Source organism: Danio rerio, chromosome 18 (assembly GCF_049306965.1).
Source record: "Danio rerio strain Tuebingen ecotype United States chromosome 18, GRCz12tu, whole genome shotgun sequence".
Lineage (NCBI taxonomy): Eukaryota > Metazoa > Chordata > Actinopteri > Cypriniformes > Danionidae > Danio > Danio rerio.
Genome location: NC_133193.1, coordinates 3507973 through 3525567, shown reverse-complemented (window position 1 = coordinate 3525567; position 17595 = coordinate 3507973). Strand labels below are relative to the sequence as shown.

The 17595-nt window shown below is 36.9% G+C and overlaps 1 protein-coding gene across 7 annotated transcripts in view; it reads left to right on the top strand.

Annotated features, from left to right (window-relative positions):
* Positions 1-17595, top strand: part of unc13c (unc-13 homolog C (C. elegans)) — a 321746-nt gene that overhangs the window by 72303 nt on the left and 231848 nt on the right. For all 7 annotated transcript variants that reach the window (XM_073930154.1, XM_073930152.1, XM_073930153.1 and 4 more), the window contains 2 exons: positions 3621-3840; positions 8903-9130. In XM_073930154.1, the coding sequence (XP_073786255.1) occupies positions 3621-3840; positions 8903-9130 (448 nt within the window). The remainder of the gene's footprint in view (positions 1-3620; positions 3841-8902; positions 9131-17595) is intronic.

Sequence of the window (17595 nt, the reverse complement as noted above, 5' to 3'; positions counted from 1 at the left end):
GCTGGTTTGGCATGCTGTCCCGGGAGAGAGCCAAGAGCTCAAGGGATCCTCGAGCCCGGGGCTTCCTCCCGTTGGCAGAGCAAGAGGGGAGCCTGAGCTCGGTGGATCTCAGAACTCCCCTGCTGCGGTAGCTAAGGGAACACAAGGGATTAGACAAAGCTTGGTTGTTATGTATGTTGAATGTCTTTGGATGGTGGGAGGAAACCGGAGAACCTGGGGAAAACCCACGCGGACACGGGGAGGACATACAAACTCACAGTGCTAACCACTGGGCCGCCGTGCCGCCCAATCAGAGGTAAAGGAGGAAAATAGGGGAGGAGGGGGGTTTCTTCCAAACGAAGATAAAATGAACTGAAAACTGAGGCTATTTATAGTAGCTTAGGGCTCATATGATTGGAAGATAGTGATTAGCAAACGCGAGACCAGCCGTGATAAATCATAAGCACGTGATCCGCTCGAAATTAGTTTATGAATAAACTTCACTTTATTATTGATTTTCACATATTTTTATTCCTATTTAATAAAAAAAAAATTACAACATAATCATAATCTACAATCTAATCTCTCACTATGAAATATTTGTAATGTTTTTTTTTTTACAATTTGGTTATTGATTTTTATGTAGTTTTAATTCTATTTTTTTTTAACGATTTTTTTTGTCCTTTATTAGATAGTACGCTAAATAAGAGAGAGAGAGAGAAGAGGTGGATAGGGTTGGGAAATGTCCTCGCGCCAGGGTTTGAACTCAGGACGCTTTGACATGCTTCTGCATCATGTCGGCGAGCTAACCACTAGGCTATTGAGCCGTCCTATTTTCTGTTTTATTTAAATTTATTTCTGTTATTTAATTAATTTATAAACATTTAAACAAATTTGTTAAGTTGTTATTATTCATTTATTTATGGTATTTAAATTTCATTTCAGTGTAAACTTTCATTTAATTTCAATTAAAGTTAATCGAATTGCATATAGGTGACACGGTAGCTTAGTGGTAAGCACAATCGCCTTCAGCAAGAAGGTCATGGGTTTGAGTCCCAGCTGGGTCAGTTGACATTTCTATGTGGAGTTTGCATGTTCTCACCGTGTTGGCGTGGGTTTCCTCCAGGGGTTCTGGTTTCCCCCACAGTCCAAAGACATGCGCTATAGGGGAATTGAATTGAAACTTTATTGGCCGTAGTGTAAATGTGTGTGTATGGGTGTTTCCCAGTACTGGGTTGCAGCTTGAAGGGCATCTGCGGTGTAAAACATATGCTGGATAAGTTAGTGGTTCATTCCTCTGTGGCGACCCCAGATGAATAAAGGGACTAAGCTGAAAAAAAAAAGGAAAACGAATGAATGAAATGCATCTAAAATCTCATAGAAAAATATGAACATGAAGCATCGCTGGTGAGATTTTATATGCAATTCAGATAACTTACATTTTGTATTCAGGCTTTTGTGTGTGTGTGTGTGTGTGTGTGTGTGTGTGTGTGTTTTTACTAAAAGGCAACCTGTTTAATTTGAAGAGTGCGAGACTGAAAGGTTATTAAAGTGCATCAAACCTTGACTAACACCATAAATGTACCTCAGGGGAAAATTAATTGACCAAATGTATGATTTGACCCCTTTAAGTGTGTTATATAACTATAAGACACCTGCCATTAATCACTGGCTGCTGCTCATTCCTGCATTACTCGATGCTGGGTCTGAACTTTCTACATTCTTCTATTCTTATAGGTTTACTTTGCTAATCAGCCTGAGTCGTGGTCTGCGGTTGACTTTATTTATTTGATTATTAGCCATTCGGCTTAAGCAGCAGCTCTTAGTGTAATGATTGTGAACACACGTCTCAGCAGAAATGCATGATGGGAAACTTCAGTTTAGAGAGCTGTACATCACCGACCCACATTCACTCTCATCTCGCTCTCTTTGTCTGATCAAGCTGTAGAAACACTGAGATTTACAGGCGCATTGTTTCTGCTGCTTCAAAAGGACACCAGAGATTCTCTTCAGCAAACCACAGACAACAAATAATGAGCCCATCAAATAAATCCTGACATGACCTCAAATTTTTGGCTCTATTTTTGTGGTTTATAATAATAATAATAATAATAATAATAAAAGTAATAATAAATTTATGTAATAAGGATATATATATATATATATATATATATATATATATATATATATATATATATATATATATATATATATATATATATATATAAATAATAATAATATTATTATTATTATTATTAATATTATTTTATTATTATTATTATTAAATCTTATTTTTATGATTATTTTATTATTATTATTATTATTATTATTACTGTTGTTATTATTATTACTGTTTTTATTATTATTATTGTTCTTCTTCTTATTATTATTACTGTTATTATTATTACTGTTTTTATTGCCATTATTATTATTATTATTATTATTATTATTATTATTACTGTTATTATTATTATTATTATTATTATTATTATTATTATTATTACTGTTATTACTGTTATTATTAATGTTATTATTATTATTATTATTACTGTTATTATTACTATTATTATTGTTATTATTATTATTATTATTATTATTATTACTGTTATTATTACTATTATTATTATTATTATTATTATTATTATTATTATTATTATTACTGTTATTATTATTATTATTATTATTATTATTATTATTATTATTATTATTATTATTATTACTACTACTATTATTACTATTATTAATATTAATATTATTATTGTCATTATTATTATATTATTAATATTATTATTACTGTTATTATTATTGAATAACAGTATGAATTTGAATTTAGGAATTTTTTACAGTAATTTCTATAAATCTTTTTCTTCTGGAGAAAGTCTTATTTGTTTCATTTCGGCTAGAATAAAAACAGAGCAAACCATAGTTATACAATGACTTGCCTAATTACCCTAACTTTACCCTGATTAACCTAGTGAAGCCTTTAAATGTTACTTATTCGACTGATCTTCCCGGCTGCTTCACGCTCCAGTCTCCGTGTATCTGTGTTTACACTGGGTGAAGAGCGGTAAACTGAGTGCAAACACAGATACGCAGAGACTGGAGTGCGAAGCAGCCGTGAAGATCAGTCGAGTCATCCGCGCTCAGTGGCGCTTCAATGTTAGCGGGAAATAGATTTTAAAAATGATTTAAAACTTCAGTACCGGGAAAAATTCATTACAGACAATACGAGGACTGCAGTGTTTTATTACTCACCGGGTTGGATAGGCTTAAGCGGGAAAACGTCTCCAAAGTGTTTAACTGGTACCATGAACTGAAGCCTAGGGGGGCACTTAAGCGTATCACAGAGACTGTGATGTTGTTTGATGCTACATTGCTTTAAAGTGTTTAAATAGAAGTTACTGAATGATATGGAAGTGATGTTCACACCATTTCTGCATTTTGAAAATCTCGACAATAGCTAGAGGTTTGTAGTCCACAGCATGTCACTGCAATGTTTACAGTGCTGGTCCTATACTTCCGGGTTTCTTCCCACCGCAGCCTCGCTTTGATTCTTTAAAATGCCGGCTGCGTGAAATAAGCGTATACACGTGTTTTTGCATTTATTATGTCGGTAAACACTCTCTCTCTTTCCTCCTCAGAAACTGCACGTGCTCAGAAAGACCCTGCAGGCGCTGATCTATCCCATCTCCTCCACCACGCCACACAATTTCGAGGTGTGGACGGCCACGGCGCCTACATACTGCCACGAGTGTGAGGGTCTGCTTTGGGGAATCGCTCGCCAGGGCATGAGATGTAGCGAATGCGGAGTCAAATGCCATGAGAAGTGCCAAGACCTCCTGAACGCAGACTGTCTGCAACGTGAGTCTAAAACACACACAGCTTTTTACCTGATCTCACTGCTCCACATCAACATGGAGATGGTCTAATACAGTGCTCACCAAACTTGTTCCTGAAGGGCCGGTGTCCTGCAGATTTTAGCTCCAGCCCTAATCAAACACACCTGAACAAGGTAATCAAGGTGTTACTAGGTATACTTGAAACACCCAGGCAGGTGTGTTGCATAGATATATACACTAGATATCGCATAGGGACCCTGAGCATGCGTCAATAGCGCTGCCACATTGGTACAGTGCTCCCAGGACAAATGTCATTCAACCGCACTAGAGAAGACAGTGTTATTACGTGAAGATGCAGGACTTTAGCGCTGTCTGCAAGTGTAGTAACGAGCAAACAAAGAAATCAAAGCACAAAGGCAGAACATTTCATAGGTAATATTAAGTTTTTTTCTGTTTTTGTATGTTCTGAACTTTTGTGCTAATCAGGTAACGTTATTGATGATAACAGTCTCTTACTGCATTCACCATAAGGCAAAGCAGCTCCAACTGGCACTAAACACTCGGCTTATGCTAGTTTTGTTGAATAAAATCAGCAAACAATGCAAAAGAAATATGACAACGAGATGTTGCGCTGCCAGAAACTTGTATTATTGTCGGCTAACATTAGTGAAAGAGTCGTTCGGGGGATTCATTCACAAACGAATCGCTCCCTCCGTCAGTATGAGCAGTGAAAGCAGGAGAGGAGCTGTGTTTCAGGACATGATTAGATCAGATTTAACAGGGAGGGTGAATAGTACATTTCTGTACACACAAACACAAGCTTTTTGTCAGGAATGCCCGTGCGGTCACTGATCCACAGTGGCGTAGCGGACGGGCCCGAAGGGCACGCACCACGTGGGGGCCCCGCGTGATTAGGGGGCCCCACGTCGTCGCGATTTTCAATAATTGAAAATCCAGCAACCGCAATAATCAAACTCTTGGGAACAACTGTGGTCGGAACCAAAGTTCACAGGTCTGTGTTCTCTGAACTCCTCTTAAGCGGTGGACTACTTCATTCTGATTGCTTGCCGCCGAACCGCGTCATAGCCAATAAAGACTCGCCGCTGTTTCTCGCCGCCGGTTCTCGTTAAAAATGAATGACTTCTGGCTACTTTGACGCTCTCGCCGCTTTAGGTTTGTGATCGCTCCTCAGTTTGTGAAGGATTCCCCGCGTTGTCGCTCCACCCCACCTCCTTTCCCCGCTCCTCAATTTGTGACATAGATATATACACTAGATATCGCATAGGGACCCTGAGCATGCGTCAATAGCGCCGCCACATTGGTACAGTGCTCCCAGGACAAATGTCATTCAACCGCACTAGTCAAGACAGTGTTATTACGTGAAGATGCGGGACTTTAGTGCTGTCTACGAGTGTAGTAACAAGCAAACAAAGAAAACAAAGCACAAAGGCAGAACATTTAATAGGTAATATTAAATTTTTTTACTTTTTGTATGTTCTGAAATTTGTGCTAAACGGGTAACATTATTGATGATAACAGTCACTTACTGCATTCACCATACAGCAAAGCAGCTCCAACTGGCACTAAACACTCAGCTTATGCTAGTTTTGTTGAATAAAATCAGCAAACAAGGCAAAAGAAATATGACAACGAGATGCTGCGCTGCCAGAAACTTATATTATTGTCGGCTAACGTTAGTAAAAGAGTCGTTTGGGGGATTCATTCACAAACGAATCGCTCCCTCCGTCAGTATGAGCAGTGAAAGCAGGAGAGGAGCTGTGTTTCAGGACATGATTAGATCAGATTTAACAGGGAGGGTTGATGGTACATTTCTGTACACACAAACACAAGCTTTTTGTCAGGAATGCCCGTGCGGTCACTGATCCACAGTGGCGTAGCGGACGGGCCCGAAGGGCACACACCGCGTGGGGTCCCCGCGTGATAAGGGGGCCCCACGTCGTCGGGATTTTCAATAATTGAAAATCCAGGAACCGCAATAATCAAACTCTTGGGAACAACTGTGGTCGGAACCAAAGTTCACAGGTCTGTGTTCTCTGAACTCCTCTTAAGCGGTGGACTACTTCATTCTGATTGCTTGCCGCCGAACGGAGTCATAGCCAATAAAGACACGCCGCTGTTTCTCGCCGCCGGTTCTCGTTAAAAATGAATGACTTCTGGCTACTTTGACGCTCTCGCCGCTTTCGGTTTGTGATCGCTCCTCAGTTTGTGAAGGATTCCCCGCGTTGTCGCTCCACCCCGCCTCCTTTCCCCGCTCCTCAATTTGTGACATAGATATATACACTAGATATCGCATAGGGACCCTGAGCATGCGTCAATAGCGCCGCCACATTGGTACAGTGCTCCCAGGACAAATGTCATTCAACCGCACTAGAGAAGACAGTGTTATTACGTGAAGATGCGGGACTTTAGTGCTGTCTACGGGTGTAGAAACAAGCAAACAAAGAAAACAAAGCACAAAGGCAGAACATTTCATAGGTAATATTAAATTTTTTTACTTTTTGTATGTTCTGAAATTTGTGCTAATCAGGTAACGTTATTGATGATAACAGTCACTTACTGCATTCACCATAAGGCAAAGCAGCTCCAACTCGCACTAAACACTCGTCTTATGCTAGTTTTGTTGAATAAAATCAGCAAACAATGCAAAAGAAATATGACAACGAGATGCTGCGCTGCCAGAAACTTGTATTATTGTCGGCTAGTGAACGAGTAGTTCATAACGGAGATTCATTCACGAACAAATCGCTCCCCCCGTCAGTATGACAAGTGAAAGCAGGAGAGGAGCTGTGTTTCATGACATGATTAGATCAGATTTAACAGGGAGGGTGAATAGTACATTTCTGTACACAAAAACACAAGCTTTTTGTCAGGAATGCCCATGCGATCACTGAACCCCCCCCCCCCCCCCTTCAACTGGGGGCCCCCTGGGTGATCCCTGCAGGGGGGCCTTCGCATTTTGCGCTACGCCACTGCTGATCCATCAATGTGAAAAGTGATGTAAAATTATAATTTTCGTAATAATAATAATAAAAAAAAAAATTACATACTAACATCCAGGAAAACTCCCGATCATAGATATATGTGTATATGTGTATATCTCTGGCTTTGCATGGCCACAGTCCTCCACTGTACCTTGGTCCCGCATTCACTTCAAAGAAGCGCTACCCTGTACCAAGATGGCGGTGCTATTGACGCATTCCGTCTAATAGACAACAATAGGCCAGGTGACATCTAATGTATACATCTATGGGTGTGTTGAAGCAAGTTGAAGCTAAACCCTGCAGGGACACCTGCCCTCCAGGACCGACATTGATGACCCCTGGTCTAATAGGACTTGATGTTTAAATACTGTAGTTTCTACACATTTTGTTGTGTTACTGTTAACCTGTTGTGTTCACATCCCGCCCCTTACTTAAGTGTTCCCAGTCATAATTGACTGGTCTGTTTTAACTGCTCCTTTATTAGCACAAACAATGTTCACCACCAAATTTGTATTCAACATTCTTTAGCTGTGATTAATGTCTCAAAGTAGTGCTTAACGTCAATTTACAGCAGTAGACATAAAATAACCAGCAAAAATAAAAATAGGCACTGTAAATGTATTACAAAATGAAGCATAGATGACAGAAATCAAAACACTTTGTTTCATTAGCGGTAAACAGCTCACTAAAATAAATATCTCTGGGTCTGACCGAAGAAATTGAAATGTTGACCCATCTGAATGATTTATCAACAAGCAAAGCACAACAAAACACTACACTTTCCTGTATATTGAGTGCTCAATTTTCATTCAGTCCTTCAATTGGACTGTGTTAGTGTACTAATATAGACCTTTTTCATGGCTGCTGCATGGAGGGCGCCATAGCGACCAGCGTCTTCCGGTAGAATGCTAAAAACTTCCGTTTACAGCGTGTACAACTGGTAATTTGTGCTCCGAAAATGGGTTTCAATGACGTTTTTAATGGATAACAGTGTTGAACTTAGAAATGTGTCTGTTAAAGCTGTTATAATCTGTCACATGTGGTTCAAGCGCGTCAGAAATACGAGAAAAACGTTCTCCTAGTTCACGTGTCTGCCGTCAGAAATACACGCGCACACACACACACACACACACAGAGAGAGAGAGAGCGCAAACCAGAGTACTGGCATGAAACTTAACAGGTATGAAAGTTGTGCAATTTACAAACATGACCAATAAAAGTCTGTTATTGATCCTCTGCTGCCTGATTTGCTGTTCATTCTAATGGCGAGCCGTTTGTGTTTTATTTCGTGTGTTGTTTTCACCACGGTTTGTGTTTTTCTGTCATTTCGAAATGACACTAGCCTGTATTTTCACTTTGTCACAGTTATTTAATCAGTGTGTCAGTGGCACAGTACAGGCTACGTGTGTGTGTCAAACATTTTGGTGAACTACATTAGTTTGGGCTGGTTATATATTTGAAATAAAGAGAAAATGTTGACTTTAGCGATGACGAGGCTTCATTTAAACTGCAGAAGATGCCGTCTGACAACGAGGGGAAAACGCCTCACAGCAGCTGTTTTCCATCCTATTAGATCACATTTCTGTAAATGATCAGTCCAGGAGATGCTGCTGATGGACAACAGTATTAGTTCAAAGCGGGTAAAAGCAGGTAAAATAGATTAAAACTATCGTTTCAAAGCTGTCCAAATGTGACTGTTTACACACATCAGCTGTCGACGGAAGTTCTTCGCATTCTCCTTGCGCATACACGCAAAGCATAATGGGTAATTTTGTGTTCCAAGAAAAAGGTCTATAGGGACTGATGGTATAGACGGTGAGCATGGACACAGAACTAGCACTAGTTGTAAGCCCCTTTCACACAGTGATACTGGTAAATATATGGAAAATTTAAGGAACGACTTTATCGGTAAATTTAAAAAAGCGCTGTTCACGCAGGCGATGACGTTTCGGAATTTTTCCAGAAAAGATCGTTCACACATCCATTCCAAAATAGCGGTAAATTCTGACATCATTAACCAGAAATGACCTTTAAACGGCTGCGCTTGTATTTGTAAATCACACTGTGCATCATCCTCTACAGGTGCAGTAGAGAAGAGCTCGAAACACGGAGCCGAGGACAAAACCCAGAACATCATCATGGCCATGAAGGAGCGCATGAAGATCAGGGAGAAGAACCGGCCCGAAGTGTTCGAGGTCATTCAGGAGATGTTCCAGCTCTCGAAAGAGGACTTTATCACTCATCTGAAGACCGCCAAACAGGCTGTGCTGGAGGGAACGTCCAAGTGGTCCGCCAAAATCACCATCACAGGTCAGCAAAAAAGAAACCTTTTCACAGTTCCTCTAGTTTTTTGTCATAGTTAGTAGCGCAGTGAATGGAAGAGGGTCTTTATTTTTAATAGGTAAATTTGTCCAAGGCTTGTTTTTGACAAGACTTATAATACAATTATATATTATATTATGTTATATTAGGTTAGATTAGATTAAATTGTTATAATGTATTATATTTAGTGCTGTCAAAATTAGTGCCTTAGCGCATGCGATTAATTTGAAAAATTTAACGCATAAAAAAAAAATTAACACAATTGCAGGGTTTTTTTTTTACTTGCTGTTGTGGTGGATGTTTTCAACATGCAAAGAAATATGGATAAGACTAAGGGAGTACTTTTTGATGGCAAGTTTCAGTATAAAACAATTAATGTTGCATCACCAGGCTATCCAGAGCGATCATGCGTGTTGAATCTGAAGGGAGTCGCTCCGGCGCGTTGTGTGTGTGTGTCTCTGTGTGTGTCTGTGTCAGGGGTTGATTGATCGATGTATCTGAGTAGGGGCGTGTGCGCGCAAGACATACCTGACGAGCGGTGGGGGTGAGTTGCGCGTGACGTACCTGAAGAGCTAGGAGGGATGCGGTGGAGAGGAGTGTGCAACGTATTTAAGGACCGGGCAGGAGATGCGCGATTTCCTTATATTCATTATATTATATTATATTATATTATATTATATTATATTATATTATATTATATTATATTATATTATATTATATTATATTATATTATATTATATTATATTATATTATGTTATAAACATAATAAAATATAATATAATATAATATAATATAATATAATATATATATATATATATATATATATATATATATATATATATATATATATATATATATATATATATATATATATATATATATATATATATATATATATATATATATATATATATATATATATATATATATATATGTATATTATATTATATTTATTATCTTATCTTATCTTATCTTATCTTATCTTATCTTATCTTATCTTATGTTATGTTATGTTATGTTATGTTATGTTATGTTATATTATATTATATTAATTATATTATGTTTATTATATAATATTATATTATATTGTATTGTATTGTATTATATTTTATTTATTATATTATGTTTTTTATATTATATTATATTATATATTATATTATATTATATTATATTATAATATATTGTATTGTATTGTATTGTATTGTATTGTATTGTATTGCATTGTATTATATTTATTATATTATGTTTATTATATTATATTATATTATATTATATTATGTTTAATATATTATATTATATTATATTATATTATATTATATAATATTATATTATATTATATTATGTTTAATATATTATATTATATTATATTATATTATATTATATTATATTATATTATATTATATTATATTGTATTATATTTATTACATTATGTTTATTATATTATATTATATTATATTATGTTTAATATGTTATATTATATTATATTATATTATATTGTATTGTATTGTATTGTATTGTATTGTATTATATTTATTATATTATGTTTATTATATTATATTATATTTATTATATTATATTATATTATGTTATATTTTATTATATTATATTATATTATTTTATATTATTATATTAAATTGTATTGTATTGTATTATATTTATTATATTATGTTATATTTCATTATATTATATTATATTATATTATATTATATTATATTATATTATATTATTATATTAAATTGTATTGTATTGTATTGTATTATATTTATTATATTATGTTTATTATATTATATTATATTATATTATATTATATTATATTATATTATATTATATTATATTATATTATATTATATTATATTATATTATATTATATTATATTATTCATTTATACATCCATTTTCTTTTCGGCTTAGTCCTTTTATTAATCTGGGGTCATTACAGCGAAATGAACCGTCAACTTATCCAGCAAATGTTTTAAGAAGCGAATGCCCTTCCAGCTGCAACTTATCACTGGGAAACATATACACCCTCGTTTATACACACACTATGGAAAATTTAGCCTACCCTATTCACCTGTACCGCATGTGTTTGGACACTGACCCTGCCAACTGACCCAGCGCTAACCATTGAGCCTCTATGTCACTGATTTATTTATTTATTTATTTATTTATTTATTTATTTATTTAGTTAGTTAGTTAGTTAGTTAGTTAGTTAGTTAGTTAGTTAGTTAGTTAGTTAGTATAAATCTGACTCAAGTTTGTTGTGGAGTTTGCTGAGCTGTGGTCTTGATATGTGTATTGTGCGGCGTCTCTGGTGCCGGTAGCTGAATCAGAGCCTGCGGTGAGGAAGTGCTGCTCATTTTTCTGTGGGAAATGTGCCGAGAGTTTTGCTTGTTTTCTGACAGCTCAAACCGCCAGACGACAACAACCATCTGCTGTGGACAGAAACGCAGGCCGACACAGTCTGACTCATAGAGGAGTGTTTCTGTCCATCTGCAGATGTGTGTCCTCACACTGCTTTCCTCCAGAAACACTCTGTGTGTGTCTACACTTGTGAGAACTTGTGTGTGTCTGTTCGGCATATGTGTCTATTAGTGTGTGTGTGAGTGTGTCTGTGAGTGAGTGGTCTGTTAGTGTGTTCACGTGTGTCTGTGAGTGTGCGATTGTAATTGTGTGTAATTGTTTTGCGTGTGTGTCTATTAGTGTTCGTGCGTGTGTGTGCATGTGTGTGTGTGTGTGTGTGTGTGCGCTTGTGTGTGTCTGTGTCTTAGTGTTTGTGCATGTGTCCTTGAGTGAGTGTGTTTAAGTGTTGCTGCTTTCTTCCAATAACACTGTGTGTGTGTGTGCGTGTGTTTTGTGTGTGTGTGTGTGATGCTCCTTCACCTGACTTTGTGGATCGACAGAGGCTGTGAGTTATTGTGAGGTCTGGAGTGTCAATAGTACACACACACAGAGATGGAGAAACAGCTCTCTGTGTCCTGGAGATCCAAACTCCAGCTTTAGAACGTGTTCACACACTTATTTATTTGTCAGTGTTCTCAAACACACACACTGATGTGAATTCTGATGTGTTGTCCTCAAACAGTACACTGACATGTCAAGCAGGTGACCGTGCACTGCGAACATGTCTAATTTACCACTGAAAATATAGAAACATGACTTAAAGCTAAAGCTAAGTCTGCTCAGTGGTTAGCACTGTCGCCTCACAGTAAGAAAGTTGCTGGTTCGAGTCTCGACTGGATTAGTTGGCTTTTCTGTGTGGAGTTTGCATGTTCCCCCTGTGTTGGTGTGGGTTTCCTCCGGGTGCTCCGGTTTCCGCCACAGTCCAAACACATGCACTATAGGGGAATTGATGAACTAAATTAGCCGTAGTGTGTGAATTAGTGTATGGGTGTTTCCCAGTACTGGGTTGCAGTTTGAAGGGCATCTGCTGCATAACAAATATGCTGGATAAGTTGGCGGTTCATTCCGCTGTGGCGACGCCTCATTAATAAAGGTTCTAAAACAAAAAGAAAATTAATGAATTAATAGTATTTTTACTTGATAAAAAATGTAAACTATAACATTTTTTTGCAGTTGTTAAGATTATAATATTATTAAATTATTTATTTATATAATTAATACAAGTTTTGATGAAGCATTTTTGTCTTTAAAAAAAACAGTCATTAAGAAAATGACTTGTTCGTTTTTTTCATTTTATTTTTTTATTAATGGATGCATTTATTATTGTTGTTGTAGTGATGAAAAATGGCATAAGATTTGAATTTAAATATTGATTTAAGAACTATATATTTTTGCATTATATTTATTAGTATTATAAAACGATTATATTATATACTTATATAATTATTTATAATAAATATATATTTATAAATAAAAACATTATAAATTCCTGGATTTTCCTGACTTAAAAAAAAACAAGGACACTCTTTATTATGATGGTCCGCTTGATGAAAGTTACATTGCATCTTATAGGTGGGAACCTACACTGGTCTCATGGTTTGTTTTGGTTATGATTGTCATGCCATCAGTTCGGTCAAAATGAATTGTTTCTTCGGTGCACCGTGATGCAGACGCGAACAGTTCGGTATCGGTTCAGTAATCATAACCGGTTATTATGTACTGACATCATTTATCTCATATACGCTATGTTGCCGTAGCTTACTATGGCGAGGGAGGTGAGCGCGAGTAATTAAAACACTCCAGCTACTTAAAAACGCAGAAACTGTGCACAATTTCACTGTGTGTGTGTGTGTGTGTGTGTGTGTTCGCTGCAGAGTTTTCTCCACCGTGTCTATCATGAATCAGCTGTGATCGCCGCTGCCGTTATCAGTGTCCCTCATCTGTGAAGAGCACCAGTGCGTAAGAGCCAATAGCAGCCCATTCTGTTGAGCACATGGCCAATCAAAGAGGTGTAAGAAAACTTGCTGGCGCTCCTCACTGATGAGTGACACTGATCACAGCTGATCCATGATAGACACGGTGGAGAAAACTCTCCAGACACGCGCTTGTGTCTGTATCCAAAAGTACTAAAGTAACAGCCGAGAGGAGAGGAAAAGCACGCCAGCAGGTCAAATGGGCTACAGAGAAAGAGAAATGGAGTTTAATTTCATTCTCTCAATTGCTGTTAAATAGGGGCTTCTGCTGTAAGTGTCAGTAAAAGACTGTCCAGCAAACACACACGCATTGAAATTGTGCAGTTTCTGCGTTTTTAAGTAGTTGGAGCGTTGAAAATACTCGCACTCGCCTCACTTACACACATATTATTGTGCAATACACCTAAAAAACAACCTGACGATGTTTGTGAGTCAAACTACTTCCCTTCAATGTGTAAACAACACATCTCTAGAAACACAAACACTCAAAGACGCCTTCGCTCTTTCAATTTCACTTGAACTCTTCAGACTATATTACCCTTTTCCAGCAGGCCGGTGACATTGCACCAATCTCTGTCTGTCTCCAAGCCCAAGGATATATGTTTCCTGAATAATTGAACAGCGCTCTCCTTCATAATTAATGAGTTCAGAGCTTCCTGTGAACTACTATGGGCTGGTGACGGATGGCATCCCCATTGACTGAGTTTAGAGTGAGGAGACACACTGCTTTCATGCTGGATTGTTGCACATTGCTCTGTTCTGAATTGATGATTTCATTATTTAGGGTGTATTGCATATACTCTACACCAGGGATTCCCAAACTTTTCAGCCCGCGACCCCCAAAATAACAATGTCAGTGACTCGCGACCCCCAATATCCTCTGAGGTGGTTATAAATACAGAAACCTTGCATGCAATGACGCAGACACACCAATTAAATTTTTTTAACGTGTGTCTGTGCTTTAAATGTGCCAGAAAGTATAACCTGGTGTTATAAAATCAAAATGCATCAGACGCTATTGCTGCCTTTAATATAATGTAATTACCCCAGGGGTCGCAATCCAATAGAACTAGTAACTATAAGCTACTATAGTAACTATATAGTATATAGTAACTATAAACGACTATTTTTATTTTCAGCAAAGCGATAGATAAAATATGTTAATTCTTATGGTTCAATAAAAATAAATAGATTTTTGGAAATCACCAGGCGACCCCCCTTCATTGCCCCGCGACCCCTCGGGGGGTCCCGACCCCCACTTTGAGAACCACTGCTCTACACCATGGATTCCCAAACTTTTTTATTCCGGGACCCACATAGGCAAGTAATTCAATCTCAAGACCCACCATAATATTTTAATATGGAAAGATGGGTAAAAAAATGTATCCATTCAAAGCAGTCAAAAATATATGGTGTGTGGCCTTTCGGATTTTGCAATTTGATATGCACAAAATGAGGCTCCAAGTGCTTTTTGTGGGATGCTGGCCGTAACAGTGATATTTATTTGTTGTTGAAAAAGATACTCTACGTTTTTAGAAGACAATATGATCAACCTTTGATCGAGCACCTTGATTATGATCAAGCCCCGTCACATCGCAGTAAACTCCACTGCTAGTGTAGTCATAAGTAACTAAATCGCTTTTTGATCGACTACTACAAGCTGGGAAAACGTCAGATAAATATGCCAATGCAATTAACATTATAGCTGAATTGATCTAATATTTACATATTTGCTTGAGGAAGGAATGATGGGGGAAGTTACATTACTATTACTATTTTCCATAACATCTATGCCCTTCAATAACATTGGGTGATGTTAAAACTAACAGATAGCATTATAGCAATTTATTGATTTGCTATCTGTCAACGTTGGGATATAAAAAATATGGGACAACAAATAGCTTAAAATGATAGAATACATAACAAACATGAGAAAATATTAACAATAAAATAAAAGGTTTAGCCTATTAAAATCAATAAATTGAAATTAAATAAAGCTATAAAATCTATTCCACTTTTGATTGTATTTGCATATGGATTAAAGTTACCATAGTTATTTAGTGAAGAGCAGCAGATGAATCTGTCATTGTGTTTTGTTTGATAACAGAGGAATAAACAGATCTATAATAAAGCATACTTTAGTAACTGTTTGTGCTCGTTTAAGAGAAAATTAGTTAAGTTTTAAATAAAACGCGCAGGACGGAGCAAAAAAAAAAAAAAAAACGAAAAACAGAAGCCCTTTTCCGACGGTCCCTTACTGAGAGCTCCGCTCAGCACAAGCTCTATCGGCTAAACGCAGATTGCGAGGGCTCAAACGGAGCAGTGCTCGTAATGTCAAGCGAAAAAAAGAAAAAGACAGCTGTGAAACATAACCAGCTTTGTCTTTTTGTAGGAAACACACTTTAGATATTTTTAGGGTTAGAGGTTTTTGAGTTATTGCCGTCAATCGTACTGGTTTTGATTCACCACAATGTAACGGCGACCCACAGTTTGAAAACCCCTGCTCTACACTACCTGATAAAAGTCTTGTCGCTTATCCAAGTTTTAGGAACAGCAAATGATAACTTGACTTCCAGTTGATTATTTGGTATCAGAAGTAGCTTATATGAAAGGGAAATGCCTCTATATTATGCTTATTTTCCTACAATAAAGTATTATCATGCCTTTTATTAATTAATTGTATATAAGTTATATATATGTTGATTTCAAAAGTTTATTAATCATTTACTAACTCATTCTGAAGGATCCTAAAAACCCTCAACCACTCTTAAATACAGATGGTTTGTAAATGATGCGATTATTTAATTTAGTAATGAAAAATAAATCATTAACTAAGTATGAAAATACAATTATTAAGCACATTTTAAATATGTTTGTTAGTCAAGAATACAGCATTTGTAGCCGCAATTATAAACTGCTTACTAATGTAGAGTTAATGCTTAACAGATAATGAATTCTGCCGAATTTTGCTGATGCTTATTAAATGATTCATACAACCCTTTCACACAGTGATAACGGTAAATATCTGGAAAATTTCCGGAACGACTTTACCGGTATATTGAAAAAAGCACTGTTCACACAGGCGAGGACGTTACGGAAATTTTCCGGAAAAGAGCATTCACACATCCATTCCAAAATACCGGTAAATTCTGACATCATTCACCACAAATGAGCCTTAAAAGGCTGCGCTTGTATTTGTAAACATTTGACTAAATTACAAACTCTGTGGATGATCAATATTGTGAACAACTTTCGCAGGATCACTTTCGCATGTCGAGATGTTCATAACATGTGCGTGTGCAGGCGCTCACAGGCTGAAGCTTGAAGGTAAACAAACATAAGCATCTCATCGAAGATTATTTACACAGTTGACATAAAGAAGAACATATAAACGTGATCTGACAAACTTCTAGCAGCTAAACGCGTCTGGGAAAATATTCAAAGGCATTTATGCTCATAAACCGCGCGCACGTAAATGCGTCTGACTGTTGTGATTGGCTAAAGCAGACGTCTCACGTCAGCACGTTCTAGACGTGCACGCGCTTATTACGGGAATCTTCCTTCTGCATTCACACAGCGCAGCATTCCGGCAAATTGCCGGTAATGTTACAACTTCTCTTCCCGGAAAATAGCCAGAACGAATTTACCGGTATTTTCAAAAAGGACCTGTTCACACGTACAACCTTTCCGGAAAATTGCCGGCAATTTTCCGGAAAGGTCTGTATGTGTGAAAGGGGCTATAGTGTTTAGTTATTATAAAGTGTTACCCAAAAATCCTTTAGTAACTTCCAGCAGTCATGTACTCTTCAGTGCACAACAACACAAAGACATGATATCTCAGAAATACTGAAAACTTGCTCTGGAGCGTTATGAAGTCTCAGATAATGCATTATGTTTCTCTTTTCTTTAGTTAGTTCTCATTGTTTCCGCAGTCTCTTGTACCGGCGGTTTGACATTTTTCAGTGTCATGTATTCAGGTTGCAGCTGAATGATCTGGCAGTCTGAAGCCTGTCAGTATGGTTGTATAGTGCTGGAACAGCTTTCTAAATGTCTAATTCTTCAGACAATAGCGTTTTTATCT